At 42.5% G+C, this 26,074-nt stretch overlaps 2 protein-coding genes across 4 annotated transcripts in view; one reads left to right on the top strand and one right to left on the bottom strand.

Moving 5' to 3' along the window:
* TECPR2 (tectonin beta-propeller repeat containing 2) overlaps positions 1-16,151 on the bottom strand; it is a 72,287-nt gene extending 56,136 nt beyond the window's left edge. For 2 of the 3 annotated variants that reach the window (XM_084632040.1, XM_084632041.1), the window contains exons 1-4: positions 16,018-16,151; positions 2,367-2,649; positions 2,091-2,219; positions 220-351 (exon numbers count right to left, since the gene is read on the bottom strand). In XM_084632040.1, the coding sequence (XP_084488166.1) occupies positions 220-351; positions 2,091-2,219; positions 2,367-2,585 (480 nt within the window). In that variant the 5' untranslated portion in view covers positions 2,586-2,649; positions 16,018-16,151. Of the gene's footprint in view, positions 1-219; positions 352-2,090; positions 2,220-2,366; positions 2,650-16,017 lie in introns of those variants that run through there. The other variant, XM_084632042.1, reaches the window with a different exon arrangement.
* On the top strand, positions 16,100-24,767 carry CINP (cyclin dependent kinase 2 interacting protein). The gene is made up of 5 exons (XM_084632045.1): positions 16,100-16,234; positions 17,852-18,023; positions 18,833-18,959; positions 22,068-22,197; positions 24,453-24,767. The coding sequence occupies exons 1-5, from the start codon at positions 16,228-16,230 to the stop codon at positions 24,653-24,655; spliced, it is 639 nt and encodes a 212-aa protein (XP_084488171.1). The 5' UTR covers positions 16,100-16,227; the 3' UTR covers positions 24,656-24,767.
* Positions 24,768-26,074: the final 1,307 nt, after the last annotated feature.

Genomic DNA, 26,074 nt, shown 5'->3' with positions numbered 1-26,074 from the left:
TGGGTGAGAGGGAGAGAAGTAGATGCAAAAGTAGGTAAAAATGGGAGGAAACGAGTACTGTCTACATTTGTTGTAATGAAGAAACCACAGTGCTCCTCTTGCCTTACATATAAACAACTTGACTATGAAGAACTGAAGATCTACCCATCTGCTAAATATTTAAGTAACGCTCTTTCAGAAAGTCAAACCAGAATTCTAATCTCTAAAAGAAATATTTACCTGGTCTAAATCCAGAGCAGAATAAACAATTTTCCCTTTATCATCACCAGAGAATAATTTCATTCCATTGGGACTCCAAGCTAAAGCTGTGATGCTGCTTTTGTGGATTCCAGCCACATCAAATCTCCGAAGCTGCAAATTGACACCAAGGGAACACAAGAAAGAGTAATGGGGAGGGAGGAAAACAGACCCTGGGCATATTCAGTGACTCAGCTTTAAGTATTAGCTCTGAACTGACAAAGTTAAGGTTATCTTCATTCCTAATCAGCAATTTTATGTAATTGAATCATACATCAAGAATTGCATGGAAGCGTTTTTGACCAAGCACATTCTGTTTAAGAATGTTACCGAAGAAAAAAATTAATACTTTCATAAGATTAATACGTGATTAACAACATACTCAAGATATTTCATTATACACGGATTTCCTGATCCTCACTGTTTTAGATGTGCAAAATCATTATACAACCATTTATTAGGAAAGAACAGTTATTTGCCCTACAGTAACGGTTTCTTCAAGATGATGATGTAATTGTGGATCCCACTGTAGGTGTGCACACAAGCTCAAAACCTTTTTTCTAATAATGTCTGGTGGGATCACAACTGCACACGGGCATAAAGAGTGAAGCGGCCACAACCCTCTTTCAGTTCCCTTGCAAAATGAAGACTTTGTTAACTGATGCCTCCAAAACTAGGGATGAAGGGCAAGTTGTGGAATCTACACTGACATCAACTTGAAGAACCACACCGTTACTGTAGGGTAAGTAACCATTTTTCTTGGTTTGTGTGTCAGTGTGGATCCGGCAAGCAGTATCCTCTTCAGGATGGCAGGCATGAGGACTATCAGCTGCATTAGTCAAACAGAGAGTGAAGTACAGCCCTCCTAAACTTTGGGGCTGATCTGGCAGCCAAATCTTGTGCACAACGCTTGACACAGACCTGAGCAGGTTGCACCACATAGCAGCTTTTGGATATTGGTATGTTGCAAAAGCATGCTGAGGTTGCAACTTGGGCTCTCCTGGAGTGAAGATCACATCAGTCAGCCGACTGCACAGCAAGATTCAAAATGGGTAACACGGTTTAAGTCTTTGGGATAAAATGGCCTCCTGACATTTGTACTGGCTAGCTATAGCCACGAACAAACCTGGGGACAGATTGAAAGATTTGGCCCTGTTAATAGAATACTGAAGAGCCAGAATGTTCCAAGATATGGCCTACTCCTGGATCAGAAGCTACCCTCTGAGGTTTCTCGAAGAGGAGTAGTTTGAGTCTTACATCTTGGAATTTCTGGTGCGGGATGAGAAGAAGTAGCAGGCAGCATATTTCTTGGGGATGTCTACTTCCCCAAAACAGAACAGGAATCTGCTATGTTCATCTGAGATGGGTATTACCTCATCGCAAGAAATGGCTTGAACCCAATGGGTTTTGAATCCACCACAGCTAGCAGTTAGCCTGAAGCACCTCACTCTGCTTCCCCAATCTGTCCTAACTGCTTCTTTTCCCTTTTGGGGGTGAGGGACAACAACCAATTAAAAAAAAAAATCAAGTGAAGAAATTAATGAAAGGTAGAAATGAACTTGACATTTCTTCAACCAGAGAAGAATTCTGGAAATCAAAAGCAAGTGACGTTGGACACAGTCCAGATTACATCTCACTGTCGCCAGTGGTAAGAGGGAACTGAGGAAGAGCTTCAGCCATCCTACCCTTTACCTCCTCACATGGTAGCATGAGGCAGTACAGATGGCATGAGCAGGGCTGATGGACACTGCTAAACAAATGACTCCGAGCATACACATCTGCCGTGAGAGCCACACAGACATATGGTCAAAGAAGATCATATTTAACATCAAAGAAGTTGTAACCAAATTTACTTGTTTGTTTCTTCCAGGTAACGAAGAGACAAGTTGAAAAATTGCAACCCGGCCTGAAGCTGTACCAACAGCAACAAGATCATCAAAGCAGCTCAACAACTTTACGGCAGTAATAGATTCAGTCTTCCCCTTTTGAAACAAGACAAACAAAATTACAAAATTAATTAAATAAATTTCCTGAGGGAAAGATCTGCAAGTGTTAATTTGCCACCAACATCTAAAAAAGTACTGAAAAACTTCTGATCACAAAGCCAGGCACAAAAAGTTAATTTTTACCTCAAAATTGTATTTTTTCATCTGGTTTAAATGTCTGCAGTACAGGTAAAGCATTCCAATGCTACTGCCCACAGCAATGTAGTCCCCATTGGTATCAAGTGCTGTGAGGTACACCACAATGGAGCGAAATCCCTTTTGGACCTTTGTAGGAATGGCATTGAGGAGATCGTATAGGGGACAAAACTCCTTAAATGTAACTGGTGGAGCTGCAGATGCCATGGTAAGGGTTAGTTTCCACAGTTTACAGACTGGAATAAACACATTTACTTCACACTAAGGAAACCTGAAAAACAACAAACACCTTTAGTTAAAATGTATTCTTTCCAAAGGAGCTAACAGAATAGTTGTAGTTTGGTACAAACAGCAACCAATTAAAAAAAAAAAGCCTCACTTAGTAGAACAAATCATTCTACAACAAGAAACTTCCGCTCAAATTGAGCCAATATTACCATCAGTGTCAATTGGTGTACATTGTAATTACCCAACAGATGATAAGCAATTTTCTCTCCAATCTTGACCAGCACATATCTTCCTAGACTGAGCCCAAATGCAGCATTTCACTCTCAAAAGAGAGGGAAAAGCATCAACTGACTGGTACAATTCATTCCTATTTGGTTACTGAAAGAGTAAAATCAGATTAGCATAAGATTAAAATAACTAAGTGCTCACTGCATGGCACAGAACAAAACATGCAAGTACATACAGAAGAAAGACTCGTACAAACACTGGATCAAACCTAAAAGCACTGAGTGTTCTCAGTTTTCATGAATTATAATAAGAGCATAGGAAACTCTGCAAGCTTGGGTCCCTTGACTTTTATACTAAATGGTGTCTATATCCAATTCCTTAATCCCACCGCAGAACTGCAATTATATTAGGTATATATTTAAATTGTCTTAATATTTAGCAAGTAAATACAAGAACAAATATTTGCAAAATAATTTGTGGGAACAATGGGGCAATTGAAAAAGTGAGGAGACTCCCAATTTGACAGGCACATCCAGAGATTTGTTCAGTTATTTCATTTACAAAAGTGATGGGGAAAGCAGTAAAAAAAAAAAATAATGTACACAAGAGTTTGGGTTGCCAATTTCATGTTGCAATAAGAAGTTTATAGAATGTTTAGAAGAGAATGTGGTATCTTCTCAGGAATAAAGGAAAGGAAAAGCCATAGTTTGCTTCCCTTGGAGTTTAAGTGTATGATGATTTTAATGTACTAACTGCCTCAGTTGCTTTCTGAAACTGTCTCCCCATTCATGTGGTGTGTCAAGATACTAAATGATGCAATTAAAAACTGAAGCCTTTCTGCTTAAAAGATCACACAATTTTTTTTTTTTATTATTATTATTTGCAGCAACTATTCTCCTCATGGATGACTTTGAAAGATAGGAAAGAACAAAAGTCTTCAGGTTTCAAACTTTATTATACCAGAGGCTATTTTAATTAATAAGACAGTTTTGATCCAGCCAAAAATATTTGCAGCTGTTTAGGTCAGGAATTCTTGATTTCTGGGGAGAAGAAAGGCTGCTATATGATCCCAAAAACACAACTCTGAAGCTTAAAGAAAAAAATGTTAGTGCTAAGCCCTGGTCTACACTAGGACTTTAGGTCGAATTTAGCAGCGTTAAATCGATGTAAACCTGCACCCGTCCACACAATGAAGCCCTTTATTTCGACTTAAAGGGCTCTTAAAATCGATTTCCTTACTCCACCCGACAAGTGGATTAGCGCTTAAATCGACGTTGCCAGCTCGAATTTGGGGTACTGTGGACACAATTCGATGGTATTGGCCTCCGGGAGCTATCCCAGAGTGCTCCATTATGACCGCTCTGGACAGCACTCTCAACTCAGATGCACTGGCCAGGTAGACAGGAAAAGAACCGCGAACTTTTGAATCTCATTTCCTGTTTGGCCAGCGTGGCAAGCTGCAGGTGACCATGCAGAGCTCATCAGCACAGGTGACCATGATGGAGTCCCAGAATCGCAAAAGAGCTCCAGCATGGACCGAACGGGAGGTACGGGATCTGATCGCTGTTTGGGGAGAGGAATCCGTGCTATCAGAACTCCGTTCCAGTTTTCGAAATGCCAAAACTTTTGTCAAAATCTCCCAGGGCATGAAGGACAGAGGCCATAACAGGGACCCGAAGCAGTGCCGCGTGAAACTGAAGGAGCTGAGGCAAGCCTACCAGAAAACCAGAGAGGCGAACAGCCGCTCTGGGTCAGAGCCCCAAACATGCCGCTTCTATGATGAGCTGCATGCCATTTTAGGGGGTTCAGCCACCACTACCCCAGCCGTGTTGTTTGACTCCTTCAATGGAGATGGAGGCAATACGGAAGCAGGTTTTGGGGACGAAGAAGATGATGATGAGGAGGAGGTTGTAGATAGCTCACAGCAAGCAAGCGGAGAAACCGGTTTTCCCGACAGCCAGGAACTGTTTCTCACCCTAGACCTGGAGCCAGTACCCCCCGAACCCACCCAAGGCTGCCTCCTGGACCCAGCAGGCGGAGAAGGGACCTCCGGTGAGTGTACCTTTTAAAATACTATACATGGTTTAAAAGCAAGCATGTGAAAGGATTACTTTGCCCTGGCATTTGCGGTTCTCCTAGATGTAGTCCTAAAGCCTTTGCAAAAGGTTTCTGGGGAGGGCAGCCTTATTGCATCCTTCATGGTAGGACACTTTACCACTCCAGGCCAGTAACACGTACTCGGGAATCATTGTAGAACAAAGCATTGTAGAACAAAGCATTGTATGTTTGCTGGCATTCAATCAACATCCGTTCTTTATCTCTCTGTGTTATCCTCAGGAGAGTGAGATATAATTCATGGTCACCTGGTTGAAATAGAGTGCTTTTCTTCAGGGACACTCAGAGGAGCCCATTCCTGGTGGGCTGTTTGCCTGTGGCTAAACAGAAATGTTCCCCGCTGTTAGCCACAGGGAGGGGGGAAGGTTGAGGGGGTAGTCACGCGGTGGGAGGAGGCAAAATGCGACCTTGTAACGAAAGCACATGTGCTATGTATGTAATGTTAACAGCAAGGTTTACCCTGAAAGAGTGTAGCCACTGTTTTATAAAATGTGTCTTTTTAAATACCGCTGTCCCTTTTTTTTTCTCCAACAGCTGCATGTGTTTCAATGATCACAGGATCTTCTCCTTCCCAGACGCTAGTGAAGCTTAGAAAGAAAAAAAAACGCACTCGCGATGAAATGTTCTCCGAGCTCATGCTGTCCTCCCACACTGACAGAGCACAGACGAACGCGTGGAGGCAAATAATGTCAGAGTGCAGGAAAGCACAAAATGACCGGGAGGAGAGGTGGCGGGCTGAAGAGAGTAAGTGGCGGGCTGAAGACAGGGCTGAAGCTCAAATGTGGCGGCAGCGTGATGAAAGGAGGCAGGATTCAATGCTGAGGCTGCTGCAGGACCAAACCAGTATGCTCCAGTGTATGGTTGAGCTGCAGCAAAGGCAGCTGGAGCACAGACTGCCACTGCAGCCCCTCTGTAACCAACCGCCCTCCTCCCCAAGTTCCATAGCCTCCACACCCAGACGCCCAAGAACGCGGTGGGGGGGGGCCTCCGGCCAACCAGCCACTCCACCACAGAGGATTGCCCAAAAAAAAGAAGGCTGTCATTCAATAAATTTTAAAGTTGTAAACTTTTAAAGTGCTGTGCGGCATTTTCCTTCCCTCCTCCACCACCCCTCCTGGGCTACCTTGGTAGTCATCCCCCTATTTGTGTGATGAATGAATAAAGAATGCATGAATGTGACGCAACAATGACTTTATTGCCTCTGCAAGCGGCGATTGAAGGGAGGAGGGGCGGGTGGTTAGCTTACAGGGAAGTAGAGTGAACCAAGGGGCGGGGGGTTTCATCAAGGAGAAACAAACAGAACTTTCACACCGTAGCCTGCCCAGTCATGAAACTGGTTTTCAAAGCTTCTCTGATGCGTACCGCGCCCTCCTGTGCTCTTCTAACCACCCTGGTGCACGTAACCAGCAGCCAGGAGATTTGCCTCAACCTCCCACCCCGCCATAAACGTCTCCCCCTTACTCTCACAGATATTGTGGAGCACACAGCAAGCAGGAATAACAGTGGGAATATTGGTTTCGCTGAGGTCTAAGCGAGTCAGTAAACTGCGCCAGCGCGCCTTTAAACGTCCAAATGCACATTCTACCACCATTCTGCACTTGCTCAGCCTGTAGTTGAACAGCTCCTGACTACTGTCCAGGCTGCTCGTGTACGGCTTCATGAGCCATGGCATTAAGGGGTAGGCTGGGTCCCCAAGGATACATATAGGCATTTCAACATCCCCAACAGTTATTTTCTGGTCTGGGAATAAAGTCCCTTCCTGCAGCTTTTGAAACAGACCAGAGTTCCTGAAGATGCGAGCATCATGCACCTTTCCCGGCCATCCCACGTTGATGTTGGTGAAACGTCCCTTGTGATCCACCAGAGCTTGCAGCACTATCGAAAAGTACCCCTTGCGGTTTATGTACTCGGCGGCTTGGTGCTCCGGTGCCAAGATAGGGATATGGGTTCCGTCTATAGCCCCACCACAGTTAGGGAATCCCATTGCAGCAAAGCCATCCACTATGACCTGCACATTTCCCAGGGTCACTACCCTTGATATCAGCAGATCTTTGATTGCGTGGGCTACTTGCATCACAGCAGCCCCCACAGTAGATTTGCCCACTCCAAATTGATTCCCAACTGACTGGTAGCTGTCTGGCGTTGCAAGCTTCCACAGGGCTATCGCCACTCACTTCTCAACTATGAGGGCTGCTCTCATCTTGGTATTCATGCGCCTCAGGGCAGGGGAAAGCAAGTCACAAAGTTCCATGAAAGTGCCCTTACGCATGCGAAAGTTTCGCAGCCACTGGGAATTGTCCCAGACCTGTAACACTATGCGGTCCCACCAGTCTGTGCTTGTTTCCCGAGCCCAGAATCGGTGTTCCACAGCATGAACCTGCCCCATTAGCACCATGATGCATGCACTGGCAGGGCCCATGCTTTCAGAGAAATCAGTGTCCATGTCCTGATCACTCACGTGACCGCGCTGATGTTGCCTCCTCGCCCGGTATCGCTTTGCCAGGTTCTGGTGCTGCATATACTGCTGGATAATGCGTGTGGTGGTTGATGTGCTCCTAATTGCCAAAGTGAGCTGAGCGGCCTCCATGCTTGCCTTGGTATGGCGTCCGCACAGAAAAAAGGCGCAGAACGATTGTCTGCCGTTGCTCTGACGGAGGGAGGGGCGACTGACGACACGGCTTACAGGGTTGGCTTCAGGGAGCTAAAATCAACAAAGGGGGTGCCTGTACATCAAGGAGTATTTCAGGCAGGACTGCACGGAGGGTTCCAATAAGAAATGGTGCACCTAAGTTACCGTTCTTATTGGAACAAGGAGATTAGCCTGGCCTCTGATTGATACATGGCTAGATTTACCTCGCTGCACCTTCTCTGTGAGTGACTGCAGTGTGACCTAGAGGAATGATTCCCCAGACAGGGGAGGAGGCAAATGAGTACAAAACAAATCTGGTCTATTTCTTGTTTTGACCCACTCCATCTAGCTTTTACATCTTTGGCTGGCAGCAGACGGTGCAGAAGGACTGCATGCCATCCACATCTCATGGCTGCTCGGCAGAAGATGGTACAGTACGACTGCTAGCCATCCTCATCTCTTGCCTGCCTGGCAGAAGATGGTACAATACGACTACTAGCAATCCTCATCTCTTGCCTGCCTGGCAGAAGATGGTACAGTACGACTGCTAGCAGTCCGTATCGCCTGCCTGCTCACCATAAGACGGTTCAATAGGACTGACTGCAGGACTAAAGAGAATGACCTGCTCAAGTCACTCCAAATTTAGTCCCTGCGCCCATGTCTGCCCAGGCGCTCCCAGTCGACGTGGCCAGGAGCACCTCGGACACGATGAGGACGACTACCAGTCGTATTGCACCGTCTGCTGCCAGAAGGCAATGGGTTGCTGTTACTGTGCAGCAAAGCCGTACCGCGTCTGTCAGCACCCAGGAGACATAGGGTGACGGTTACCTGAGCGGGCTCCATGCTTGCAGTGGTATGGCGTCTGCACAGGTAACTCAGGAAAAAAGGCGCGAAACGATTGTCTGCCCTTGCTTTCACGGAGGGAGGGAGGGAACGGGGGCCTGACGATATGTACCCAGAACCACCCGCGACAATGTTTTAGCCCCATCAGGCATTGGGATCTAAACCCAGAATTCCAATGGGCAGCGGAGACTGCGGGAACTGTGGGATAGCTACCCACAGTGCAACGCTCCGGAAGTCGACTCTAGCCTCGGTACTGTGGAAGCGCTCCGCCGAGTTAATGCACTTAGAACATTTTCTGTGGGGACACACACACTCGAATATATAAAACCGATTTCTAAAAAACCGACTTCTATAAATTCGACCTTATTCCGTAGTGTAGACATACCCTAAGAATATAATAAAAACTGGATTTACAAAATTCTAAAAATGTCTAAAACCTCAACTATTCTGTGAAGCATTCTAGTGATAGGGACCATGCACATGTACAGTATGTATCCAATTGTGCCTGTACTGTATGTTTTTTGAGGAAAGGAAATGTTATTTGTTTGGCACACTATTGGGAAGCACCATACACATTACAGTGCTATACAAACTCGGTTTTTAAAAAATACTGATCACCATTTTAACATCCCCATTACTATGAATGATTTTGGTGTCTCAATTTTCAAGATTTTATTTTGCTGATATTTTCCCACCAGAATTCAGTGTGCTATCTTTGGACCCTGAAACACTTACAAAATTCACTTTTTTTGGCTTGATTTCCATCGCTAATTCTCCATTTCAACCTTATAGCTCAAGGCCAACTATTGTTTAAAATATTATTGAAAACAAATCCATTAAAATAAAGAAGATGTGAGAAAACAGTTTATGCAACCTGTGATGGTGCACTGCATATCTTTTATGGAAATATGCTAATGAATGCGAATATAATGTAACTGAATTGTGCTTTATGCAAAACGCCTCTTGTAAAGTATCATTACAAAGTTTATAATCTACTGAGTGTGTTCATCCTACTTGTATGCACGTATCATTCTTGTATCTGAAACTACAAATATGAAGTATTACTCTGAGGTCCTATTGTAATTATGCAAAGTGTGGGCTATTAATGGTAGCTTAGACTCTTCATGGCTCCCATTAACTAGGAGAATTGGTTGTCAATGGTTTATTTACCTGCAAGCCTTCTTGAGGATGTGGGGGCCAGCCTGTAGGTAATAAAAGGAGGACTTGTGGCACCTTAGAGACTAACCAATTTATTTGAGCATAAGCTTTCGTGAGCTACAGCTCACTTCCAATGAAGTGAGCTGTAGCTCACGAAAGCTTATGCTCAAATAAATTGGTTAGTCTCTAAGGTGCCACAAGTCCTCCTTTTCTTTTTGCGGATACAGACTAACACAGCTGCTATTCTGAAACCTGTGGGTAATGTGAACATATCACATGATACTGGAATCCATCTTAAACCTGGTGCCTTTCCATTTAGAAGAAAGGATTCCCATCTTGTGCCAAAGCTATAAAAGGGGGTGGAACAGAACCAACGGGGCTACAGTCATGAGAATCCCCTAGTTACCACCTGGGTTTGAACTAACAAGAACTGTACCAGGCGAAAGGATTAGGCCCAGACTAAGAAGGAGTCTAGTCTGTGAAAGAAACTTATTGGAACATCTCTGAGGGTGAGATTTACCTGTATTCAGTTTCTTAATGTATTAGGCTTAGACATGTGTGTTTTGTTTTATTTTGCTTGGTAACTCACTTTGTTCTGTCTGTTATTTCTTGAAACCACTTAAATCCTATTTTTTATACTTAATAAAATCACTTTTGTTTATTATTAAGCCCAGAGTAAGTGATTAATACCTAGGGGAGCAAACAGCTGTGCATCTCTCTCTGTGCATCAGTGTTATAGAGAGCAGACAATTTAGGAGTTTACCCTGTATAAGCTTTATACAGAGTAAAACAGATTTATTTGGGGTTTGAATCCCATTGGGAGCTGGGTGTCTGGGTGCTGGAGATAGGTAACCTGCTGAGTAGTTTTCAGTTAAAGCCTGCAGCTTTGGGGGTGTGGTTCAGACCTGGGTCTGTGTTGCAGCAGACTAGCATGTCTGGTTCAACAAGCCAGGGTTCTGGAGTCCCCAGCTGACAGAGAAAATGGGCTCAGAGATAGTTTCAGTACATCAGGTGACAGTCCCAAGGAGGTCTCCGTGACCGAACCCGTCACACAACCTACAAAGCAACATCTCCTCCTCCTCCAACTGCTGTATTCCCATCCTGCCATGAGATTTTTACTAATTTACCCATCTACCTAAATCAAAGTCTCCTTGAGATGGGAACTGCGAGTGAAACCCCTGGCCCCACTTTAGACAATGGCATTTTACCATGGACTTCAACGGAGTCAGGATTTCACCTTGCATATTGTTATAGTTTGAATAGGGCCATACACACCCAGTGATGCCATATGAAAAACGTTATCTTACTTAAAAATACTATAAAAGTCTCCAAAGACTCTGTCATACATTCAAATATTAAACAACACTATCACAGATTATTGGGCCTTTGTGACAAACTGCTCTCATATGAGTTCTCCCACTGACTCCAGTGAAACTATTCATGAAAGTAAGGATTGGCTCAGGCACTATGTCTTAAGACAGAACTTCTGAGAATTCACTTTGGCTTTCTCCAACACAAGTCATAGTTCATTTTATAATTTAAGAAGTGTTTATAAAAAGTACATCAGCAGTGTTTGTGCTTGTGAGGTTTAGTTTATCATCTTACAATACCCTTGTGAGATAGTTGAATATTATTTCCCCCCCACTTTATAGGCTGAGAATCTGAAAGTGGCCTTGATCCTGCAAGCTGTCCCATCTGAGAAGACCCCTGGGCCATCTGCATGGGTGCAGGGGTACACCTGCTTGAAATAGTTAGTACGAGCAGTGCCTAAACTAATTGTTCTGGACCATACAACAAGTAAATGGCAAAGTCAGGACTAGAAGAATTTTGGGATCCATGACTACCAGGGAAGTTTTTGTTGCTGTTTTAGTAGTGTGTGTTTATTTGTTTTTGAGCTGGAGGATAGTGGTGGCTTAATGTACACAGGAAGAAATCAGATTAGAAGTCTCCTCCTCAGTCCTTTACATGAATTCCTACCTCAACTCAAGATTGTTAAAAGTAATAGTTATCAGAAAAACAAATCTACTTTTGACTCTTTGTGCTACATTTGGCTTGCACAATTAAAAACAGTTTAGGCAGTTTCATTTTCTAGTAGTTACACAGTTCAGCTTCACTTTAAAGTACTGCAGGACTTTGAGATACTCCAAAGCTGAAGAGTCCTCATTTGTTTTTTTTTAAACAATGAAAATATGTGTTTGTTTTGTAGGTTATTAAACAAATGGGTCCAATCATCACTGCCTTGCACAATCACTTACCTCTGTGAAAAATGAATGCAAAAGTATAAAACACTCCACAATCAAAATGGCCATATTTTATAACCTCTTTGCACAAACATAAAAGCTCAAGACAGAGGAGAATCAGGTTTCAAACATACAGCCTGAGTTTAAATTACTGGACAGCGATCTTTGGGCCACACATGCTTTCTTTATTGATTATTCGAGGACAGCATTTGTATCTACCGTGTATACTTGATCACAAGCCACTTTGTTTAGAAGCTGACTCTCCCCACCCCCCCATGGATAAGTAAAAATGGAAAAATTTTATGACCCATTCATAAGCCAACCCTATAATTCAGGGGTCAGCACACTTTGGCTCCCAGGCCATGAGAATAAGCCACTGGCAGGCCGAGATGGTTTGTTTATCTTGAGCGTCCGCAGGCCCGAGGTAAACCTAAGTAAACAAAGTGTCCCGGCCTGCCAGTTCCTTACCCTGGCGGGCCGGGACAGCAAGTGGCAGGAAAATTTTTTTGGTTGTGGGGAGAAGCTGGGGGTCAGGGGAGTAACCCTGTGACCACCCCCCACATGACCCCACCCCAGGACCCCCACACTCTCCCCATCCCATCCCTTCCCACCTTATCTGTGGAGGATGTCTCTGGCCTGGATGGAGCAGCTCCTGCAGGCCAGACTGGGCGGTGCGGCCGCAGCATGTTCCAGCAAGCTGGGCCAGGGGGCATGGCCGCAGCATGCTCCAGTGGGCGGGGCCAAGCAGCACAGCTGCAGCCTGCCAGCCCTGGAGCTGCAGCTGCTTCGGAGGCTGGGGGGAGAGCAGCATGGCCAGAAGCGGACAGACTCTGTTCCCACCTCTTCCCTTCTAGCTCTGCTGGCTGTGCTGCCTCTCCTTGCGCCCTCTGTTTGGGGGAGGGGCTGTGTCCCACCTCTCCCTCTCTGTACCCGTTCATAAGCCGACCCCCTTCTCTGGTGCTTCCCTTTTTTTACTAAAAAAATTCAGCTTATGAATAAGTATACACAGTACTTTCCCCCTTCATTAATAGTAACAGGGAAACTGAAGACAAATGGTTGGCATAACCTGTTGTCCCAGACCAATTTTAGGAATGGTTCTGCATATTCAGTGGAATCAGCAATTGCCATTTTCAAGAACATGATTGCCATATGTGACAAATCAGAGCAGGGTAAATAAGAGATTTTGCAGTGGAAATATAAGAAACATGAAGTGCCTTACGATTAAGGCTGCAGGTCTGTCACGGAGGTCACAGAAGTCACAGATTCTGTGACTTCTGGGACCTCAGTGACTTCTGCAGGCGCCGGTGCCACTGACCACAGGGCCAGCTGCACCGTTCACTGCTGGGGCAGTGTCAGGCCACCATGTGCGTCCAGAGCGCCCCTGGAGCCCCGCCTCCAGAGTACCCAAGATTTAGTCAGGGTATATATATTTTTAGTAAAAGTCATGGACAGGTCACAGGCCCTGTCCATGACTTTTACTAAAAATACCCATGAATAAATCTTAACCTTACTTATGATGCATTGCACAGCCCCATGAAGAAAAGGCGCTCCCTCCTTTTCCATCCACAAAAACCACAGCCAGTATCTCTGGCCATTACTTCTCTACTACTACTTCTCTAGTCTCCATAATGGGGACTCTGGCTCAACAGCTGTGAAACAGTGAAAAGGAAGATATCTTGTAATTAAGACACAAGACTGGGAATCAGAAGATGAGGATTTGATTCCATGCTCTGCCACAGATTTTGGGACCGCAAGGAAATTATTGCATCTCTCTGTGCCTCAGTCCCTGTCTGTACAATAATATTTCCCCTTTTTCACCCTTTGTTTTGTCTATTTAGATTTAAGTTCTTTAGGGCATGGACCATCTCTTGTTATGTATATGCACAGCACCTAGTACAATGGGCCCTAGCCTCAACTGGGGCCTCTGTGCACTATAGGAGTATAAATGGTAATAAAATAGTTTTCCAAATTATTTAAGGGGCAACTCAACTTGTGCCCCTACGCGCTCATTATTAGGTTTTCAGATTTGGCACCTACATTTTTTTTTTTAAATCAATAGTTTACATCCCATTTAAAATGTAGTCTTCAAAAATCTTACAGTTCTAACATCAGGATACTGTCAATGATTTTAAAAGTGTCGCCTCAGAAAATTTCAAAAAGGTTGCAGACTTTCCATTGTTGTGTGTGTTTAAAGAGCCAGTGGAAGCTTAGATTTAGACAAAATTAATATATACAGATGTTACTAAGATTTTTATTTATGTTTGGCTTCCTAGTTATAAATCCAAACTATGTGTAAATATATTTTTATATAATACAAAATGCTCATTGACAAGAACTTTTAGAGTAGTCCACCTTGTACCCCCATAGGCAATGCATATTCACCATCTGAAACAAAGATACAGAGATTCAAAAAGCATGAAAGCGTAGAAATACTGTCCTGTTGCACAAATAACTACATCACCATCCTTTCAATTGGTTCAAAAAAATGTTAACTGAAAAACTAAACTTCAAACTACTCAAGATTATTTTAATCTTAAAGAAATGAACCCTCACATTCACAAGACTGATACTGTGAATATTTGAAGGAGTCAAACAAATCACAAGTACGATTAACAGTCCCCATCTTTGGACACTTCCACAGTGTATTTAGATTCCAATCCTACTGAAACTTACAGAACGCTTAACTTTACTTACGTCAATAGCCTGACTGAACTCAGTGGAATTACTCATGAGCTTAAAGGTAAGCACATACATAAGAGGTTGCAGGATCATGGCATTAGTTTGCAATATCACCTTTTTTCATAATCATTCATTTCTAAGGTGTTTACAAAAAAACTAGCAACTTTAAAAACATTTCAATGTTATTGTGTTGCACGTATGACAGCAGCTGAACAAAAACTAAGCTTCCATACTTAAAATAATAAGTTACCTATAGCTCATTGTCCACTCTAATCCTCTAGCCCATGTCAAATTGCAATAGTTCTCCCCCACAAAATCTTTTTGCAGAGACACTAAGGAAAGTAACAAATGTTACTTAAAAGCACTCATGTAACCTAAGAACTGGGAATTACATTTATGAAAGTGGGCATGCAAAGTTTATTTACAGTTTAGCTTAAAATAAATTTCCGATTTGTGGCTTTAACTACAGCAGCAACCTTGTTGTGATGTCCCAACCATGTTACAAGACTTTATTAACTAAATTTCTTATTTATAAAAATAAGCACAAGTCAGCACATTTTAAACTATTATTAAATAGCTTATTTATGCTCACATAAATTGGTTAGTCTCTAAGGTGCCACAAGTACTCCTTTTCTTTTTGCGAATACAGACTAACAGGGCTGCTACTCTGAAACCTGCCATTAAATAGCTTGACATTCACTGTCCTGCCTCCATCCCCACACTCTGCAATCTGTTTTAAGACACACCGCAGAGAAATTTGGTTAGGAAGTTGATTTCATTTTCTTTGTATTTAATTCTAAAATTTTTTAAAAAAAAGTTTCCCACTCCACCCTCCGAAGAAATAAAAAGTGGGATGGGGAGCGTGAAGCTAGGCATCTTTCTGATTAGCAAGCCAAGGGAGGCGAGGTAATATCTTTACCGGACCAGCTTCTGTGAGTATTACCTCCCCCAGCTTCTCTCTAATATCCTGGGACCGACACGGTTACAACCGCGCCGCATACATCCTCCTAACGCCACCCCAGGTTTTACAATGTTTGCAGGATAAATTTACCGGATTAGCCGAATCCCGACCACCACACCGGTACCGGCCATGCGCAACAGATTCCCCATGCGGGGAGCTCGACAGGCAGCAAACCGCAGAGCGGCAGCAGCAGCAGCGGCTTCACAGGGCTGCTGAAGGATGAAATGAAGCGGGGCTCCCAAGCGCCTCCAGGCCCTTTGCTCACCGAGGGAAGCAGAGTTCAAAGCGGGTGCAAGTATCCCCAGCCTCGCAGAGGGGCGGGCGAGCGACCCCCACCTCTTAGGCTCTTTCCAACAGCAGAGGGGAGCCCTGGGGTGGGGTGGGGAGTTTCCCTATTTCAGCCTCTGCTGGAGCCCCAGCGACAGAGCTGTACGGCGGCAGGGGGACGTGGGGGGCACAGGAAGGGAAAAGGGGCGGCTGGGGGAAGGGCTGATGGAGAGAAGGGGTGGAGGCGTGAAGGCGTGAGGAGAAGCCCTGAGCGGCGGCTGCCTGACTCACCTCAGCAAGGGGCCGGGGCCCTCATGTCTCCCGGCCGGGCGGAGGCTGCCTCTCCGAGGCCCCCCGGAGAGGGAAGACTAAGCCGCCGGGCCGGGCGCGGCTGAGCGACGGCGGCTGGGCCCAGGACGGGCGGGGCCGGACGTGAGCGCACTTCCGAGGGAAGGCGGGGCGCGGCCCGGCCGGGGGCCCTATCGCGGCGGGGCTCGGGACATGGCAGGTGAGTGAGGCCTGGAGCCCATGGGAGGAGGGGTGGGTGGGTGAGTGTCCGTCTCCAGCGCCGCGGGTCGGGTACCCGCCGCGTGCGCGCACAGGGGCGCTGCCTTCTCATGGTAAGCCCGGTTCTGGCGCCGCCCTTCCCCCCTTCCCGGGGCACCTGAGCCAGGCTGCACGCGCATTTCGTTAGTGATATTCCGTTACTACCGTTACATTTTCAAACGTGAAGGAGATCTGCCAGCGCGGGCTGCAGCTGTGGGGCCTCGATCTCGCGGAGCCGTCAGCCCGCGCAGCAGCGTGAAGCCAAGGGGATGGGACTCTTCCTGTGCGTAACGTTCAGCGGGGTGGCCACACTGAAACCACAGAGTCTTCAAAAATGAGGGGCCTTCTAAAAGTTTCTCCCCCCCCCCCCGCGCTTCCTTGGCTCTTAATATTGTATTTTAACAAATTACCATTAAAGCGTCAGCGTTGTTAGTTTTAATGTTCGTGAAGCACTTTGAGATCCTTCGATGAAAAATAATTTAGCTGTGTAGAGAATTAGCATCAATTGTATGTACGGTCACACTCAGTGTATGTTTATAAATAACATTATTATTACTAGAGACACTACCTCTGAAATCTGAGCTTGCTTTGCTAATGTCCAGAAACTGTTTATGTGATGAACAGCAAAGTTGAGGACAGAAATAGGTTATCATTTGAATCTGCAATGATTGCAAATATGAGTAACTACATAGATGACAGGTTTCAGAGTAGCAGCCGTGTTAGTCTGTATTCACAAAAAGAAAAGGAGGACTTGTGGCACCTTAGAGACTAAGAAATTTCTTTGAGCATAAGCTTTTGTGAGCTACAGCTCACTTCATCAATGAAGTGAACTGTAGCTCAGGAAAGCTTATGCTCAAATAAATTGGTTAGTCTCCAAGGTGCCACAAGTACTCCTTTTCTTTTTACATAGATGAGTAGTTCCATCGAATCGATGTTCCATTGATGCTCACCTGTGTAAAATTAATCATGTATATAAATTTTTGCAACATCAAAGCCTTGCATTGTCATTAAAATCCTGTAAAAAATATAAGGTGACGTTTTGGCCCTATTGAAGTCAATGGCAGAACTCCCATTGCCTGCAGTAGTGCCAGGATTTCACACATAGTGCTTCCTGGCCTGGGCAAACATACTGAAATATTCATGATAGAGACCACTACGAAAAGGACTGAGTCCTAACAGAGTTAGTGACTTCTTGCCAAGAAGTGCTACATTAAAATTTCACTTCAGAAAACATAGCCATTACTTGTATTGGCAAAATACTCTAGGATTGCTTATTAGTGGTTTTACAGCATTAGTTAGGTGTTTTAATGGAATACCTCAACATGCAGTTTATTTTTTTCAATACCCTAAGAATGTGGTTATTTTACACTGATGGTGAAAGGCTAGAAACTTTATTTATGATTAAAGTTAGTAGGGTGCCTGTAAACTACATTTTACTGAGTCAGCATTCGGGAACAGAACAGCAAGGAAAATACTGCATGCAGCCACATACAGCTGTAATGACAACATAAAACAGTTAATTGATTTGTTATTGTAGATTTTTACCAGTTTGCATTTTCTCTCTCTCTCTTTTTTAAAGCAACAAAGAGTCCTGCAGCTGTTGCTCCAAAAAGACCTGTTTTATCTGTCAGTGCAAGAAAAATTAAAGATAACGCAGCAGACTGGCATAATTTAATGATGAAATGGGAGACCCTGAATAATAATGGATTTAGTACTGCAAACAAAATTGTAAACTTGAAAATTGGCACACAGTGAGTATGTTAACAGGGCTTGCAAATAATGACAATGTAGAGGTCACTTTTACTGTGCAACTAGTTTGTTTTCCTGATTGGGCAGCTTTACAAAAAAAACCAAACCAACAGGGTGGACAGGCTTCATATTCTATACCACTAGCATTTTGTGATTGTATAAAATCAAAATATTGAAATTCAGGTAAGGCTGTTTAAGATAAAAATTGGATAACCTCATAAGAGCTGTATTTGCAGCAAAATGTTTTTATACATACAAATAATAAACAAATATTAAATATTTAAAATGCTGAATTACAAAATTACAGCTTGAGCCTACAAACGCTTACTCGGGTGAGTTTTCTCTGACACACAAGTCAATGTTACGAGATATCACTGAGGTCAAGAGCTTTGCAGGATTAAAAAAGGGATTGGCCATTCACATGAATAACAAAATTACAATAGTAAAGTTTTTAAAAAGCCAATAACTTTGGAAGGGACATAATGCCTGCTTCAGAACGTAAGACAACCTGTAACTAATGGGCATTAGGAAGAAACTTTCCTTTTCCTGGTGGACAGACTATTCCTTAATTGCCTAAGGTAGGGTTCTTGTACTTTGAACCATCTGGTACTAGCCACAGTTGAACACTGAACTAGCTAAACCACTCATCTAATCCTGTATAGCAATTCCTTTGTACTACTCATGTGAGAAAGGGCTTGTAGTCTCAAGCCTTTTGTTAGTAGTATAGAGGATAGCATAGATTTTAAATTCCTACAGTCTATGTGAGTAAAGGTGTGCAGAGGTATTTGCACTAATATATGCTTTTGTTTAGATTTAAAGATAACAAGCTGGAGATAGAATGTGACAACATTGCCTCTGACTGTGGAAAGCTGTCTCAAGACTATAATGAAGAACTTGAGATGTTCTGTGCAGAATTGCTTGGGACTTTGGAAAACATGGTAATGTTCATTCGTTGATCTTTCAAACTGTATATTCCCTACAAAAATATTCTGCAAAATAATACAATGCCAATATTGTACCTATTGTCTATTCTTTCTAATCCTAAACTTTCACCATCTTCAAAACAAAACAAACATCAAGTTAGAGGATAGAACAGTTCAGACCTAATATGATGTGGTAGCAAGAAGCATATGTCTATGCAGCAATTAGAGGTGTGATCGCAGCACGTATAGGCTACCCAAGCTAGCTTTAATCTAGTTCAAGTAACAATAGCAGTTAAGCACAGCTGCACAGGCTGTACAACCCCACCTGGGACCCTGTGTACATACAGGACCAGCAATCCCATGCAGCTACAGCTTCACTGCTATTATTATTCACGCTAGCTAAATAAAGTTAGATTGGGTATGTCCACATGTTGTATTCATATTTCTGAAAGCAGTGTAAACACAACCTAAGAACTATATTTTGTTTGATTGGACATAATTCAGTTTCCAATCTTCCAGTTCTGTGTTACAGTTCCCATCTCTTTAGGGAACAGAGTGGATATTTGTTATCTAACTTACTTAATGAGTGGACACACTGTTATGAATGGTCACCTCAATAATTTTGGAAATAGCTGATACAGGTAAAGATAAGTGATGTTCCTACTGTAATAGTAGTTCATACCTTCAGAATGGTATAGTTAACCTAAATTAAAAATAGAGAAAAAGTAATACAAATCAAAAGAAAAAATGTACAGCCTTTTCACTTTGCAGAAATAATTTCATGTTAACTTACTCTGAATTTTATTTCTTAATTAGAATAACTTTAATATCCCTTAGCTATAAAGAAAAATGCCTATTAAAATGATATTGGTATGATGATAGATTGAGTAGTTCTGTGCAAACTTGAGAAAATTCCAATGATTGGTATAAGCAGGAAAATACTCCAGATTCCCCATCAAGTTTGGTTCTCTGGAGAAAGTAAGAGTAATGCTTCTGTTTCTTAGTTTGAGTTACTGTCATGACTTAGCCCATTAAATGCACTGATGTAAGTAAGTTGTCGTTCCTGTTGAGCAATTAAAGTCTAAGCATCTTGTGGTGGATTGGACAATGCATATATATACATTATTTTCCACTGTTTGTAATCATATGTACCATATATATTCAGGAGTTTACAGCATGACCATGATGCTACTAAATTCTTTACTGTAAGATGCTGCTACCAGCCTCAATGATGTTATTAATGGTTTCATAGATTTCAAAGCCAGATGGGACTATTGTGATCATCTACCTCCTGTATAACACTGACCATAGAACTTCCCCAAAATAATTCCTAGAGCATATCTTTTATGATTTAAAAGATCTTGATTTAATCTTGATTTAAAAATTGTCAGTGATAAAAAATGCACTAGACCCTTAGTTAATTGTTCCAGTAGTTAATTACTCTCACCATTAAAATTTTACACCTTATTTCCAGTCTGAAGTTGTCTAGCTTCAGCTTCCAGCCACTGGGTCATGTTATACCTTTCTCTGTTACATTGAAGAGCCCTTTTAAAATATTTATTCCCTGTATAGACACTTATAGACTATAATCAAGTCACCCTTTAACCATCTCTTTGTTAAGCTAAACAGATGGACTCAAGAAGCTCAGTCACTATAAGGCAGGTTTTCTAATCATTCTTGTAGCTCTTCTCTGAACCCACTCCAATTTATCAACATTCTTCTTGAATGACATGCATCAGAACAGGACACAATATTCCAGCAGCAGTCACAGCAGTACCAAATACAGAGATAAAATAACCTCTCTACTCTTCAGATTCCCCTGTTTATGCATCCCCGGATCACATTAGCTCTTTTGGCCACAGTGTCACACCGGGAGCTCACATTCAGCTGATTATCCTCTACAACCCCCAAATCTTTTTCAGTCACATCCTTCCCCCATCCTATAAGTATGGCCTACATTCTTTGTTCCTAGATGTATATACATTTAGCCATATTAAAAAGACATAGTGTGCTTACACCCAGTTTACCAACCACTCCAGATTGCTCTGAATCAGTGACCTGTCCTCTTCATTATGTACCCCACCTCCAATTTGTGTGTCATCTGCAAACTTTATCAGTGATTATTCTATGTTTTCTTCCACATCATTGATAAAAATATTAAATAGCATAGGGTTAAGAACCTATCCCTCCAGGACCCCAGTGGAAACAGACCTACTGAATGATGATTGTCTGTTTACGGTTACATTTTGAGACCTATCGGTTAGCTCTGTCAGTTGTTACCTTTGATAATGCACAATAGTTAATTCCGTTCTACCTTTCTAATACTTCAGGACTACTAGTATGGAAAAGTGCGCACACTGCAGTTAGCACTGACTATCCTAATTATTGGCAGTCTTCGGAGGGAGTAAAAGATTGAAATGGCATAGAGACTGAACTGTTTTTCCATACCTAGAGGTGGTCCTACCAGGTTAAAGCTGGGGGACGTTGGCAGAGAAGCTTGCACTTTCAGTGCCTGTGCTGTACTTGTTCTGTAGGAAAGAGCAACTTTCACTCTCAATCCAGCCCCTTTCACCAGTACTAAATTGTTATAAAGGAAGAAAAACAAGACTATCGAGATAGAGCTTTACCAAACTTTCTCTGTGGTAAACTTGGATTTAGGATTGAAAAAGAAAACTAAAAATAGGGAAATATTCAAAATAGAAGTAAAACTGTATATGCAATGTTTGAAACACCAAGTGTTTGTCACATGAAATCTCTATATTAGTCCCACTAAAAGAATTAGAATATCAGAGTTGGAAGGGACCTCAGGAGGTCATCTAGTCCACCCCCTGCTCAAAGCAGGACCAATCCCTGATTTCTTGCCCCGATCCCTAAATGGCCCCCCTTAAGGATTGAACTCACAACCCTGGGTTTAGCAGGCCAATGCTCAAACCACTGAGCTATCCCTCCCCCCATAATATAATAGCTATTGTTTGCAGCCATAAAAGTGAATTAGAAATTTCATGAATCTGGTTGAGGTAGTCACAAAGTGGTTTTGAACTTCATTAATAGTTAATACTTGTAAGATCTTAGTAGCATAAATGCCCCAAATGTTTATTAACTTGAAACTCTCATCATTCTCAGGCAAAAATACAACTGAAAATGGAAAAACTATGTTCAACTACTAAAGGAATTTGTGACTTAGAAACATACCATTATGAAAGTGGAGATTGCAGGATACCACTCTTTCACACATGGCCCACTATGTACTTCTGTAAGTAGAATATTGTTTACTTGTAAGTTATCCATTAGTATTTCCCAATAAGGAGCATTTTAAAAGACATTTGATGTCATTTGAAATTGAAATAGTAATTTAGAAGAACTGAAAAATATGCCCTGTTAACTTTGATCTAGATAAGATTGTAACTTTGCCTTTTGTAGTGAGAGAGTCTGTCTTTCTAACTGAGTAAGCAATAGATAAGTTACTGCATCAATTAACTTAAAGCAGTGATTCTCAAACTATGGGGCGCACCTCCGTAGGGAGGTGTGGGAATGTGTCAAGGGAGATGTGAGCCTTTAAAAAAAAAAAAAAAAGAGCCCTGGCTGTTAGCCCCAGCCGCCTGGGGCTCCTGCAGAAGGGCTGTGCACACCTGGGAGAAGGGGATAAAGGAGTTAGATGGAGCCCCACTGTTAGAGCTCTCCTTCTCCCCTCCTCTTCCCCCCATCCCCAGCCCTCACTGGGAGGTAGCCCAGGTTCCGGCTCTCCTGCCCCTCCTCCCGCAGTCCCTCACCCGAAGATAGCAGCAGCTCCAGCTGTCAGCCCCTTGGTGAGGCAGAAGTAAGGGTGGCAATGGGGCATGAAGTCTGCCATGAAAAGTGATATTGACAAATATCACTTTGCCACCTTTACTTCTGCACTGCTGCTAGCACAATGCTGCCTTCAGAGCTGGGTGCCTAGCCAGCAGCGGCTGTTCTTCATTCTCCCTGGCCAATAGTATATGTATCTAAGGGAGGGGGCACAAACAACTACAGCCACAAAGAAGGGGGCACAATCAAATAAGTTTGTGAACCACTGACTGAGGTTATCGCCGCTGACAGTTCATGTAAATTGCAAAGCAACTCACACATTATAATTAGTGTTAAGACATACAGACAGATCCAGTTAAAACAAGCATCTGCAGCTGCTAGAAGTGTCAAAGCTGCAATAGCTACTCCCTATACAAAGAGCGAAAATCTCTCCTGTCTGGAAGCAATGAGTCCTATTTTACAGTCCAATTTGTAGAATGGGGCTTATTCTTAGGTGAGAGATGGGAGTCCCACCTCAGTTAATTGTCAGTTACAGAAGTTTTAAAGGGGCTCTGATCCAGAGGATGAACAGACTGAGGAAGGAGAAGGCTCATTGCTCTCTGTCACTAAAAATAGGGAATATAGATCCTTCCAGCATTCACTTAGTGACAAAGTATAGGTGAGGCCTTCTCTGCCCTTCCAGTTATTTAACAACCTAAAAAAACCTACCAGGCTTGAAGTGCATCTGTCTGACGAGTAGCATTACTGCAGTTTTACAACTCTTGGAACTCAGGAACTGGATGGCAACAGATGTGTTTCTCTGATTAATTGGAAGTAGTTATTTTGTGCAGTGTGTCCCCCGCTCCTCAGTTCACTGCCCTAGAATAGTGGGATTCTCATGTCTTGGTATCTGCCAACCAGAAGACTGGCAGGGGAAAGGGGATGTGCTGGACCCTCTCTTATTGAAAAAGTCCAAAGAAATGTGGTTGTAATAATTTTACCTACAATTCTGGCTGAATTCCATTGGAATTTTGGGTGAACAAGGAATGCAGCCATGGCCCCTTATTGTCAAATATTTTGTTCACTTACTGGGTTGAACAATTCAAGGGACAATAGCCAGATACATTTTAAAAAATATCCTTACCAGCATTACTAGTAACTCCGTACATTAGACAAACATTCCAGTTTCAAACTATTTTCACCATTTATTCTTCACTCTCACAAATAGTGTAGTTAGTTAAACAGATCAGTGTTACTTCCTGATGCTCATGCACTCGCACTATTTGGGTTTATATAGTATGCAGATTATGGTTTAGTTGCCCAAAAATATCAAGATATCCAGAACATTTATGCAGAATTTTTATTCAAAGTATTGTAAGACCTTTACATTTTTAAACCATGTCCCTTTAAAGAAATGGCTTAAAATAGTACCATTTTTATAGCTGGTTCTAAGACACTGCTGTTGAGATGTAGAAATAAAAGGAGATTTTATACATCTGTGTGTAGAAATATATCCAATACATGAGCAATAAATTTGGCATTTCATATTGCAATGAAAGGACTGTTAACTCTTGTTAAGATCAGGATGGCTGACTTACCTAGAGAGGCTAGTTATAAAAGCTTGTATACTATAATAGCTATTTTTTTAAAAAAATGATTAGTATAACAAGTATTGATTTATTATTTTCAGAGTTGCTTATATATGATTAGAAATAGTGTGTATAATTGTTCAATCCGTTTCAGATGAGATTTCTTTCAAGCTCACTGAAATGTACAAGAAGGAACTACGACTTAAGCAAACAATTGCGCAAGAGATTGCTCATACTGCTGACCAAGATCTTATGATGGTTTATTTATCATCTTGGTTGTACCAGCCCTATATTGAAAACAGCAGTAAACTACTGCTAGAAAGCATGTTGCTGGAAACAGGACATAGACAAGTGTAGCGTTTAAGACTCCTTCTAATAATACTCATGTGACACTGAAGCAGCAACAAACTGACAGGTTAATTATATGTTGTATTTTTATAAGGTTATTAAAATCTGTTTTTCCTCTGTTTGTATTTAATTTGTTTCGTTTGTCACTCCTCCTCTTGGTTGATATAAAACAATAAGGTACTTGTATTACCTCCTTTGCTGTAGTATCTGAACACCTCACAATTTTAGATGTGCTATTATCCCCAGATTACACATAGGGCACCAAAGTAGAGAGAGGCTAAGGGCCAAATCCTCAAAGGTATTTATTTGAATTCAGTTGAAATCAATGGGAGTTAGGTGCCTAAATACCTTTGAGGATCTGTGCCTAAGTTCACATAGAAGACTGCAGTGGAACAGGGAACTGAACCTGGGTCACAGGAGCCCTAGGCTAGAGCCCTCACCCTTGGACCATCATTCGTCTGACACCAAATTTGACACCCACTGAAAGTCTTGCTACTTCTGTTTTGAACTGTCACAATACACAAAATCAAAAACAAAACATGTTCTGTATTTTCCTTGTGTACATACCACACAGATTTTCTGAAGTTTCAGGGTGGCATAGGCAATTACTAAGATCTGAAAGTGTACCACTGTGGCATGGAGAGTTCTGCTGCTATTTAAACCAATGGCAGAGTCAGTTCCTTAATGAAGTAGGTTTTGTTATAGTGAATATATACAAATCTAGAAGTATCACTATATCCAGCTTATTCTCACTTTGCCCAAACAATAAAATGCCTCTCTGTTCTTACAATATGACTCTCCTATGTTGAAAAACTATAAGTTCTGAAACTATTACACAAATTGTAGAGCTGTTTATAAGCACCCTTAGATCTGCTTCTGCCAGCTACAATAAAATGACTGTTAGTTTTGGGCTAACAGGTGAAAGAGGAGCCCTTATTCTCTGACATGCCAAAGATCGAATGATCATGGAAATATTTACTGCTTCACTCCTAAGTGGTCCCTCCAGGAGAGGGATGGCCCTCCACGGGGTGGGCAGGACAGCATGGAGAAGCTTCCACAGCCACTGAGCCTGCTGTGGTAACAGTTCAGTGCTCTCGAGCTGTCAAACCAGCCCCTTTCAAAAGCACTAAATGTTTTAAAACTTCGAGATTATACATGACTAAGCTTTACACCAGCATTTTGATTAACCCCATTAAATAAGTAATCGGAAAACCCTTTGTGTTGACAGATATTGCTATACTAGAAATTGTGTATATTTTTCTCTTAAAGCTACTTTGAACTTTCACTAGAGATTTCATAGTATCACTACTTCCTAGCAATAAATACAGTAAGAAGTGTAATAGGACATTTCAAGTTCTCATGGATGTTTACAATGTACTAGCAGAAAAAAAATGGGTGTTAAATTTTCTCCTCATACTATTTGGGCAG

The sequence above is a fragment of the Lepidochelys olivacea genome (assembly GCF_965140295.1).
Source record: "Lepidochelys olivacea isolate rLepOli2 genome assembly, chromosome: 6".
Taxonomy (NCBI): domain Eukaryota; kingdom Metazoa; phylum Chordata; order Testudines; family Cheloniidae; genus Lepidochelys; species Lepidochelys olivacea.
This window is presented reverse-complemented; position numbering and strand designations above follow the sequence as displayed.